The 12213-nt window shown below is 41.8% G+C and overlaps 1 protein-coding gene across 1 annotated transcript; it reads right to left on the minus strand.

Annotated features, from left to right (window-relative positions):
- Positions 1 to 492: 492 nt before the first annotated feature.
- Positions 493 to 5221, minus strand: LOC308402622 (uncharacterized protein; the record flags this gene model as incomplete). The annotated part of the gene is made up of 4 exons (XM_080891605.1): positions 5028 to 5221; positions 1014 to 1946; positions 575 to 688; positions 493 to 528 (listed from the first exon to the last, which is right to left on the minus strand). Exons 1-4 carry the CDS (start codon positions 5043 to 5045, stop codon positions 493 to 495), a joined length of 1101 nt encoding a protein of 366 aa, XP_080747731.1. The 5' UTR covers positions 5046 to 5221.
- Between the last annotated feature and the right edge of the window lie 6992 nt (positions 5222 to 12213).

A 12213-nucleotide genomic window follows, 5' to 3' on the forward strand; every position in this document is an offset into this window, starting at 1 on the left:
TCAACACAAGTTTCAATGATTCTATCTGAACTCTGTGGAGCCTGATCTCAAGCTTTTTGAGTCTGACACAGAAACCAGAGGATCTTTCTGTGTCTTCAGATTCACTGTGATCCAGTGATGGGAGTGATTTCAGCCCTGAGTGATCGCGCTGATGTTTGCACAGAGCAGACAATGAGGTGAATGTTTGGGCACATTGGTAACAGTGAAACAGTTTATTAGTAACGTGGGATCGTTTGTGTGCAGAGTATGAACTGAGATTCCTGAAGCTCTTGTCACACTGGTCACAGCTGTAGTTTCCTTCCATGTGTGTACGTTCATGAATGTTACGATGACCTGACTGTGAGAAGCTTCTCTCACAGTGTCTGCACTTGTGTGGTTTCTCTCCTGTGTGGACTCGTTTGTGTGATTTAAGCTGACCTGCAGTGGTGAAGGATGACCCACACTGATCACAGAGGTGCTTTTTAACCGCACTGTGAATCAGTTCATGTTGTTTTAAGTGATTTGTTGTAGTGAAGCTTCTCCCACATTCTTTGCAGTATTTCAGTTTGTCTCCAGTGTGTCTACGTTGATGTACTTTTAGGGTCTTTTGCTGACTGAAAGTTTTTCCACAGAGGTCACAATGAAAGTCTTTCCCACCACCACAGTGATGACAGGGTTGAGAACTGGAACCATCTGTGTCGCTCTGCTTCTAAACAAAGACACAAAGACAGTGTAAGTCAGTCCTTCAACATTTGTATCCTGAACGTCGCCTGAAATAAACAGCATCTCTGCAGACGTCCAACTACATTTGACTGTTTCAGTTAACACACTCAGTTTACTGGGCTGCAATAACTACAATACTACCACCATAATACTACAGTAATACTAAAATCATAACTGAAAGGAAAATCTGAATAATCACTCAGAGCTGCTTTTCCATGCAGTAGAATTGCTAACATGCTAACACAGTTCAATGAGCAGAGTTGTTCCAAACAGTCAGGCTAAAATGACAAGATAACAATATAAATACATACCTCACAGTAGCTGCACTTGTAGAGTCTCTTTCTGGTGTGGATCTGTTGGTGTCGTCTCAGGTGATGTGGAGATTTAAAAGTCTTCTCACACAGGTCACATTGATAAGGTCTCTCCACAGTGTGGGTAAACATGTGTTGTTCTAAGTGTGCGTCTGTTGTAAACTGTTTGCCACACTGTTCACAGCAGTACACATCATGTCTGGTGTGAATGCGTAGGTGTGTATTTCGGCTCTCTCTCCGGCTGAAAGTTTTTCCACAGATGTCACAGCTGTATGGCTTAATTCCAGAGTGGGTAACTAGATGACTCTGTAAGTGGCTACTGTGAGTAAAAGCTCTGCCACACTGATCACAGCTGTACGCTTTAACTCCACTGTGGATGAGTTGGTGTCTTTTTAGGGAACCCTTCAAGGAAAAAGACTTTCCACACAAGTCACAGCTGAACGGTCTCTCTCCAGTGTGGATGACCTGATGCTGTTTTAGTGAAGCCTTCAGAGTAAACTCCATCCCACACTCGTCACAGCTGTATGCCTTAATTCCAGAGTGGGTAACTAGATGACTCTGTAAGTGGCTACTGCGAGTAAAAGCTCTGCCACACTCGTCACAGCTGTATGCCTTAATTCCAGAGTGGGTAACTAGATGACTCTGTAAGTTGCTACTGTGAGTAAAAGCTCTGCCACACTGATCACAGCTGTACGCTTTAACTCCACTGTGGATGAGTTGGTGTGTTTTTAGGTGACCCTTCAAGGAAAAAGACTTTCCACACAAGTCACAGCTGAACGGTCTCTCTCCAGTGTGGATGACCTGATGCCGTTTTAGTTTAGCCCTCACAGTAAAACCCTTCCCACACTCGTCACAGGTGTGTTTTTTCTCTCCCTTTCTTCTGTGAGGTTTGTCGGCCTCCTGAGAGCGCTGACTTCTGGCTCCATGTTGGTCCTGCAGTGACAGAGATACAAACAGAGGCAGTGAGTGAAATGCAGTCGTGGAACAAACTCAACCTTCAAACTCCATTAACACTAGTTTTAAACCTGAAGGTGGAGCGTGGCACCAAACACCTTAAAGGTCTCTTATCCCCACCTGCTGGTAGTTCTAACACATTACATCCAACCTGCTGTTAAAGATAATTCATGACTAGGGATGGGTACCGGTGTCCTGACATAAACGGTAGTAACCAGACCGAAAAGCAGCGCACATTTCGGTGCTTTATTTCTGTCCTTTTTTTTTCCTGAGCTGTGATACACTTCTAGCCAATCATTTTACGTTTCCGAGGATAGTAGGCGGGGCCAGGTACGTACGTTCTGTTAGAGCAGAGCTACAGATTAAAAATGCCCAAGGCGAAGCGGTCAAAAGTCTGGCTGTACTTCACAGCAAAATATGCAAACTCAGCAGCAACAAGTGCTTTAAGCTGATACTGTGCAAAGGAGGTAACACCTCAAATCCGATGAAACACCTGGCGATGCATAGCGTTTTTTTTTTAAAAGCCGAGAAATGCGCCGTATTTGATGGCAGCAGCAGCCGTTCTTCTCTGTTGTTCGTGTGTAATTTACGTTGAGTAGGCTAACCACGTTATTACATTAATGCATGTAAGGTGAACTAGCAAACATCATCATAGCTACATGCGGCTGTCTTCTTGTTTGATGGCAGATGCTCCCTTCACCCTGGCCAAAAAGGCTAAAATGACCAAAGAAAAAGAGGGAAACAGCTAAACATGAGAGGTTTTTGGACAAAGTTTGTGTTTTTTCCATTGTTTAAGCTTCCAGCCAAGAGTGATACCATATATGCCCCATAGCTGCAGAAAAGGCTAACATTGTTATCTTTTTACATAAAACCAGCTGAACATGAGAGGTTTTTGGACAAAGTTTGTGTTCTCCATTCTTTAAGTACCGGTTTGAGCACCGTTTGAGCACCGGCACCGTTTCAAAAGTACCGATTTGGCACCGGTATCGGATAAAACCTAAACGATACCCATCCCTATTCATGACTGTTCAAACACTAAAATCATGCCCATCCCTCCTGATTGTACACACACACACACACACACACACACACACACACACACACACACACACACACACACACACACAGTTTTATAATTTAGATTATTTTGTTGGTTCCTATTACATATTTCTATAATTTGTATAGATTTATACAGAATTATTCAGTGATAATAAATCCTATGTTTGTTTATTCTAAAGGAACCCCGTTAGCTTCCACAACAGATGTTCCTCGTCTTCCGTCAAATACTCACATAAAATATTACACAATAAAGTGGATTCAAGATATCCACATAATTTCACTCTTACATCCACAGTGAGGTTTCACAATTGTTCAAATATAAGCAATCAATAATAATAATAATAATATTTCTCTGTCAGCCTTCTCGGTTACGAATCGTCTTCTGCTCCTCTGTCATGCGGCGTCCCACAGGGCTCAATTTTAGGGCCACTGCTCTTTTCACTGTATCTATTGCCTCTGGGTTCTATCCTTAGAAGGCATGGGATCTCATTTCATTGTTATGCCGATGACTGCCAAATTTATTTGCCACTAAAACACAAGGATGGCATCTCCATAAAACCTATAAAACCTATAACCTTATAAATAAAATTGAATTTAATATATTCTGAGGTAAGTTGATCTATAGTGTTACATCATATTCTATAAGGATGTTATGTGTTTGTAGACTTTCTGCCCAGTTTGACCCATTTAGCAGAAGTCAGCCTGTTTAAGGCTCTGATATCTATTCTGTGTGACTTAAAGCAGTTATGACATGATCTGATTTTCTCACACAATAAAGGAATATTTCATATATCAGTCGACTCTTCATTCTATCAGACACAGTTATCACAGCTCCTACATTTGCTTTTTACACATATATGTAAGCACTGAGCCAAATTTAGTACCAACATATTAAATGAACAACATTTGTCTCTTATATATGATACATCTGTATACACACTGTCACAGATACTTGTCTGTGAGTGAAGTGATTAATATAATAACTATAATATTGGCCATATTATATTTACATTACCACAGTGAGATGACTTTAGTCTCATGAACAACATCAGCTAATTGTTATTTACAGCTAATCTTAAACGACTGTTCAGCACAGAAATGAAGCCCAACAATCATGTTTCACAGTCCTGTGGTCTCAGCCTCAGATACTCATCAAATCACACAGAGCTCATGTAGAAACAAATGAACTAAATATGTTCTCCTTCATTTCTGTCAAACAAAGCTGTATGAAACGTTTCCAGCTGTTAGTATCATGGTTGCTAGGCAACCTGGGCAGCGCGACGGAGGCTAGACGTCCCATTTCACGAGCCTAAGAGCCTCGCACTTCGGCCTTAGCGGTCTTTGAGTACGCGGCCCTTGAGGACTTTAAAGCTGCAGAACCTGAATCGGGATACAGCCATGATGATCTCCAGCCTCGTGCTCGCCAACATTCTCACCTGAGTTAAGAAGACGATCACTGAAATGGTCTCAGCAGGTCCTTTGATGACAGCAATGAAATGCAGTGGTAAGGCTTTTTGGGGATTAAGTTCGTTTTCATGGCAAAGAAGGACGATGCAGTTCATCTGATCACTCCTCATAACATTCTGGAGTGCAGGCAAAATGCTATTATAAAAACTTAAGCAGCAACTTCTCCAGGTTCCAATATTTATGCAATTCTCAAACCTTTTGGCCACGACTGTATAACCTCTTCTGAAGTTTAGTGGATATTATACATGGTTATGCTCAGGATGTGTCGGCCAGTTTCCACTGGAAACGCCTTTTGGTTAAACTGTCAGCGAGGAATTTGCATTTGCACTGTTACATTTTTATATAACTGTAATGCACATAAACAACAGCTGCTTGTTTCAGTGAAAATACATTGATGGGTTTTTAATAAAGTTGTGCAGCTGTAAAGTATTTTGTCTGGTGTCAATTATATCGTCAGCTACATCGTTATGGCAAATGTTCAGATGTATATGGTGATAAATATCTTTGGTCATATGGTCCTGCTCTGTCTGTCACCTTCTGTGTTGAGCTCATTGTTTCCTCTGTAGTGGCTGAGCTGAGTCCAAGTAGCTGAAAATGTTCCTCTGCTGCTCCGTCAGACTCTCCTCCTCCTGCTGATCAGCTGGGACACAAAACAGATCTTTGTTAGGCTCCACACTGCACTGAAGAGTCAAAGTGTCTCATATGTTCATCTGACAAGTAAAAGAACACATTTTTGTTTCCCGAGGTGGACAACTTGTTGGAAACAAACGCAAAAGGTTTGAGCACTGATACCTGCCATTGCTGGCATTGAAAGATGCAACGCCAGCAATGTGGATTGTCAAGACTCAAACCAATCATCAAGCAAAGACAACAGGGATCATTTGTTTCTGTTTATTTAGCATTCACAGCATTTGTAGTTGCCTTCTGTGCAGGGGAAGTCCACGCACACTGTGTGGTACCGCCATCCGCAGAAGGTGCATTCAACCTCTGTAGGAGAAACGAGATTGTCTGAGACTGAAATGATATTCACTAAAGAAGTGGTGATTTGTAAAACTTCAAGTGTATGATAAGGTGAAAACAAATACACAACTGCATGTCATGTAGTTGAAGGTTTTTTTTCTTTTGGAAGACCGGAAAACACTGAAAGTTATAAATTAGTCCTTTATTTATCCAGGTAAAAAAAAATCTCATTGAGATTAAAAATCTCATTTCCAAGAGAGACCTGGCGTCATGGCAACACAAGTCACATACCACACAGGTATATAACATTTAAAACAAACACAATATCCCAACATGTGTAACAAATGTATTGTGCTTGAAACAAATTCAGAATAGGTGATAAAGCAGCTGCACATGTGTGTCACGAGTAAATCTGGCTGTATAACAAACAGAAACAAGTGATGCTGCTGTCTTTGCTCAATGGTTGGTTTGAGTCTTGACAATCCACATTGCTGGCATCTTTCAATATGTTGAATGCACCAGTGTAAGTGCAGCCACTCAGACTCAATGTGTTCATAGAAACAGGTGCAGATGTGTCACGAGTTCATCCAGCAGTAGCTATGGCACTTGGCCACAGGGGGCAGCAGTGGACTGACCTGCATTTGAGACTGCTCCAGCTGCTCTGTGACAGTCAGTAGATCTGCTACAAATTGCAGATCATATGCAAGTTTTGGAAATGACATTATAAATATTCCTAACTTAGCCACGGCAGCATTGTTGATGTATTACCTATATACTACAAATTATTCCACCTGCTGAAAAGTGGATCTAATGTGGGCGGACTCACACTTAGCAAATAAACCTGTGATGTGAGAATGTAATCAAACTGTTGATCAGAGGCAAAGTAATTTAAAGTTTATGATGCTATCGTCTAATGTTAGCTGACATGATGTTAGCTTGTAAACTTATGTTGTTGTCTGGGTCTCATGTCTGATCTGATGATAATAACTGTGACAACACAGAGATTAAATAAAGGACGTTGGTGGGACTTCTTATGTTAGAACTATAACTTCAGTTAAGGAGTGAGACGTAAGGTGACAAGGAGAATGAAGAGAATGAGAAAGAAGTAACTGGGAAGAGAAAATGAAAACAAAAATTTGAAATGATCAAATTTGTGTTAACAGATGCTGGTGATTTTAAAAATTCAAGTAATTTAAAGGTTTTATCCTATTTGTTGTTGTTTTTTTCATATTCTTCTATTTGCAAGAGGTTATTAATAAAACAGGTTCTCTTTCTGGTTTCTCTTTTTGGACGCACTCTCTACAGCTTATCACATCCAAAATGGTGGATGTCAAGTACAAAACCTCGACAGAAACAATCAGCAAGAATTTTAGCATCAGTCCAAAATAAAACTGTCCAACTACAGAGTTTTAAAATCCAACTAAACTATGAACAGAGATCTTTTACAAATAGGCTATTGATGAGATGACAGTGGTAACAAAAACGTACACATCCGCGCACACAGACAAAATGGCGGGAGAGCGTTTAACGGTCGACCTCATGAGTCCGTTACCGTGAACTATGGAGCGGCAGATTTGTGCTGGAACTGAGCTGCACACAGCTGATGTTAGCCAGGAAACATTACACACTGCTAACGTTACCTTCACACGGAGCTCCACACGGAGACGATCAGCGTCAGGCACAAACACCAAGTTCAGAAAAGAGGAACTTTGAGCAGGAAGGAAAGAGTCAGAGCGGCGTTTGAGGACACGTTTACAACCACGAACATCAGAATCTGTCTGTGCTGCATTCAAGTGCAAGTTGGAAACTCACTAATCTCTGTCATGTTGTCCAAAGATGATTTATTTCTGCTGGTTTTCCTGTTTGAAACACAAACATGTGTCAGCACTTTGTTGTTCTTCACCCTGCAGCATTTGAATATTTCAGGAGTAAACTGATCATAAATTCATGAAGTCATGAATGAAAGTGCAGACTGAGAGTGGATCACATGATGTTTGAGGTGTGTCATGTGACATGTTCAGTATTGTCACACATGTCTAGATTGTCCCTGATATCATAACTGCTCAAACACTGATGATTATATTTGAAGAATTATTCCTGATGGCAGCAAAGTTTGAATGGAGCTCTCTGTCTGTGCTGATTTGTCGCCCTCTGGAGGTCAAAGCACAAACTGCATGATGTCACTGTAACCACCACAGAGACAGGAAGTGTTTTTAAATGATGAAATATGTCAGTGATGCTGATAGTGTGTTCATCACAGACGTTCAGGCTTCGTGTTGACATGAATCAAAGTTAATGTCATTATGGACCAAGGACAGTACTCTGGGTCTCCTGCAGAACAACTCGAGCTGTGATACCTGAATGAAGAGCCTCTGCTGCTTTAAAGAAGGAGGCTCGAGGCAGAGGTGAGGTGCAGACCAACCAGCTTTTATTCAGCAACTTTAACAGAAGGATGAGAAAAATAAAACTATACAGCACAGTGATGCTGACTGAAGCCACAGCATTAAACTAAACAAGCATCTGATCATCTTTAACAACATCTAATAAATAATGACAACTATTTAATCCTGTATTTCCTACAATAAAGCCTGTTCAGATATTTGTTGCTGATGGAAATGTAAAAGGCTCCCAGGAACCAAAGGACAACAACAGAGGCAACAGTCACAACTGCAAAGGATCCCCTAACACATAAACTGGTTCTAAGATATTTTCTAGCTCTGCAGAGGAGCTTGATTGCACGGACAGTAAAAAGTGGATTCAATAACAGCAGCGAGCGCTGAGTGATATAACGGTGCTGCGAGCAGCAGTGCAAAGGCTCACACAGAGACAGCAGCTACACTGTGTGTGGATGTGATCCACAGTCACAGCTGTGGGTTTCAGTCAGTGTGTCTCTAACTTCATGGTCACATTTCAAAGCTTATTGGAGCCAGAAGATGTTCAAGTAAAAGATTTATTGCTGTACTCGTCTACCAGGATAACAGGAGGTTCATAAAGCTGTGTAATACTTCAGCTTTCCATCATGGAGTAGTAGTTGTGTCCCTTTGTGTTTATTAGTGTGTTTACACGTCTACTTTAACTTCACTCTGTAATGAAAGGATTCAAATCACTGATAAATACATACATGCTGACTCTGAGTCTCAGTGAAGGAGGAAAGGATGGATGAAGGCAGCCTAGTGTGGGTCATGTGTGTCCAGCAGTCATCCAGGGCCTGGATCCATCTGTAACAGGAAGACAAAGTCCAGCCTGTAATCATCCTATCAGGCACAGCGTTTCCATCCAGCATCCTGACTACGCTAACAACCCGTCAAACGTCTCCTCTGGTCCACAGAAGTCACACTTCCTGTGTCATGTTTACCTTTTTAAGTGTGCTATTCAAGCCTGTGTGACCAACTCTGACTCTCCAGATTCCATCCTGGTCTCTGCTGCAGCTTCTTCTACACGACTGTTTTCTGTATAATATCTGCCTTTCCCGTCTCTGTCCCAGTGTGCCTGCCACTCGTCCTTCATCTTTACCTTCATTATACTCTTCACCTCACTTTCACTGTATTTTATAGTCAAACCTGCACGACTTCTTCTTGCTGCACCTTTTTAAACTTATCGTCCTGTTCATTGCATCAACACCGATATTCACAGGGAGCCATAAGAAATCCACTTCTATCCCTCTGTGTTTGATTCTATACAGTAAATGAAGTATATCAAAAACAATATGTTGCCTAGAGTCTGACGACATATCACCTGTACTCACTAGCACGCTGCTAGAGTCCCAGCAAACCACATACCTCCATATTAGTGCGTCCTCCACCCAGTTCAAGCCAGTAACATCACTACCAGCTCCCAGTATAAACTGCCACATCATCTGTAATTCTTTTACTCATCACCAAACTTATTTGTGGGAGAACAAATGCAGCAGCCGTTCTTTTATCTGACAGTGTTGACGCATCAGTAAATATCCTCACATGACCTGAGGACTTTCCCACTATATGAACCTGCTTTTAGTCGCCCCTCCTCCCTCGCCACAAGCTTCCTTTACAACATAACTTATAAAAAACAACTTTATTGACAATCAGCAATAACAGTTACAGACAGTCTAGAAGAAGAATCACATGATCAAGGAGCAGAAGTTTATGGTTTTAATAGCTTTTACATTTTGGGAAAGTTTTAAAAACATTGTTTGGTTTTCTTTCTAAAGCGTTGAAAGGACGGCTTTGCATCAGAAAAGTAAGATCAGCAAATGAATCCATTAAAGTTCTTTTGCCTTGTTTGCAAAAGAAGCCAAACAACATTTGTGTTACAAAGAGAGACTTCAGAACAGATCAAAGATCACAAACATCAGGCACTGATGGAAACAGCCAAACACAGAAACAGAGGCACCAGCAGGTGAAGGAGGCCTGTTGTAGAAATGACTCTGAGTGCTCAGGTAGAAACGCATGAAGAACCAGTGCGTCTAATATTTGGAGACCAATCTGTGTTTGAGTGTCCTGGATGAAACACAGATCATGTTGCAGAGCGAGGACGTCGTCTTTCCTCCCGAGTGTGTAACTACAGGACGTGTGCAGAAGGTTTAATCGTCCTCCTGACAGTTACTGATGAACGAGTCCTTCAGGGAGGCTCCAGGATCACTGTGGCTTTTACCAGCTGCTGCTAAACTGAGAGGTGTTGCTGCTTCATGTGTGAAGATGTTTGCATGGCTTTAACAGTGCAGACGTTCCTCATGTGCACCCATTTCATATGTTTTATTGTGATGTTTAGTAACATCTGCTTCCCTCCTTCAGGCAGACGATAAAGTGAGCTCAGCCTTAAACATGTGGAGAGAACGTTTGACCGACAGTCCTGGGACGACTGCAGAACAATGGTTTGTTTTTAATGATAAAGTTTCATAATGGAAATAAATGCTGAGCCTGTTTCATGATGTTCGCCCTGCAGCATCAGGCAGGATTAATACTGTAACAAACGTGTGTCACAGTTATAATGACTTTAAATGAAGACTTGGGTTGGATGGAGATGTCAGCTGGATTTGTGCTGACTGTCACTTTAAATGTTTTCAGTTCTGTTCAGCTTCTAAATCTACTTTTGTATAATGTTTGCTGAGTTTTGCACTTCATGACGCTTTTAAGAAGAGCCAATAAATCCTGACTTTACACAAAAATAAAGGTTTAATGTGTTTAGTGTGACAGTGGAGGAGAGCGCACATAATAAGAGTCATTAACAGAATGGTGACAATTATAATCTGTCTCATTTTAGGAGCAGCTCACAGGCACAACAGACTACAGAGCAATCAAAGCACCAGTTAAACGTCCATGTGACCGGCTTACAGCCAATGAACAATCAGTCCCCACTGTCCCCACCAACATCACTGTACTGGAGAGACTGTGCTGCCATGGTCAGAGATGAACTGGTACTAAAATGTAAGGCAGCTGATGTGTGTGGCCTTAGCAGCACAAATGCATCACGGCTGCAACGCTGCAGTGTGTTTAAACATTTGAACATTTCTGTGGCTTCAAACCAGCAGCTCCTCTGTACTCAGTCGTGTTTGTGTGTCTGTCAAAGTGATTGTTGTCTTTAAAAAGCCTTTTGTGTTTGAGTTTTGTGAGCCGAGCTTCTCTTTAGTCTAAGCTGAGTCGATATATTTGATTCCATGTTTGGTGTGATTTTCAAAGTCAGCAGCAGCAAACGCTGAACAAGCAAAGTTTGGGCCCATCAGAGACAGCAGTGGATCTGCTGACCTGTAGGTGTTGGAGGTGTTTGTGTGCAGCTGTGGGTCAGTCAGCTTTATTTCACTTATCCATGACAGAGCGCTGTTAGCTGTGAGTTAGCATCCACTGAGCTGTTTCATCTACTCTGTCACTGCCAGCAAGCAGAGCCCAGGGTTGGCTTCATAAGCTGGACGTGGCCTTGCTCAAGGGCACTTTAGCAGCACGTTCCCAGCAGTAACAGAGGGATTCAAACTGGTGACCCTGGAGTAGGAATCACCCAGAAAAGTCACCTTATGCCAGAAGTTTTAGTGAGACGGGAACAACATTACAGCTCTGATGTCATTGACCTGTGCAGTGAGGACATATTGAACTGTGAGGACACAGCTTATAGGTTCAACACTGACCCTGGGTCAGCATGTGCAGGTGACATGGTGTTGGTGTCACCACTACAGACAGCTCAGGTTCAACTGGTTCTTCTTTGATTTGCTTCTATAGCACAAAGGTTGACACCAGTCTGGTCCAGTTAGCATCTGAATCCATAAACGTGTGAGCTCGTCCCACCAGAGGACGTCAGCATCATGGGGATAATGTCTACAGCAGGAAAACACAGGGACAGTTGGGTTTGCTGCACATCTGGAACACACAGTTAGCTCAGATATGTTCATGTCGCTAACACCAATACAGTGACTGAGTGCTCTATAGCAGCTAATGCTAACAACTGTAACACTGCTGTTTGTCATGGTTTTCAGACCAAATGATAACAAAACGTTGGGAAAAGTGAAATATTGGAACATGAAATCATAAATTATTACATTTAAACAACAATAATACAGCTAAATTTCCCCTGTTGGCTCATAAGCTGCTCACCTGGATGCTACATCAGTGCAGTCCTCTCTGAACATTAGATAATCAACACACACACACTTATTGTTGAGAGGCTGACTTCACTAAACTCACAGAAACTCTTAAGAAGCTCCTCAAATGATGACTTTGGAGTTTTGTGTTACTGTCAGTGTATAAAAGCTAGAAAAGGAAGAAAAGCAGGAGAAATGATCAAAGTGCTGCTG

Source organism: Rhamphochromis sp. 'chilingali', assembly GCF_963969265.1.
Source record: "Rhamphochromis sp. 'chilingali' genome assembly, chromosome: 1".
Lineage (NCBI taxonomy): Eukaryota > Metazoa > Chordata > Actinopteri > Cichliformes > Cichlidae > Rhamphochromis > Rhamphochromis sp. 'chilingali'.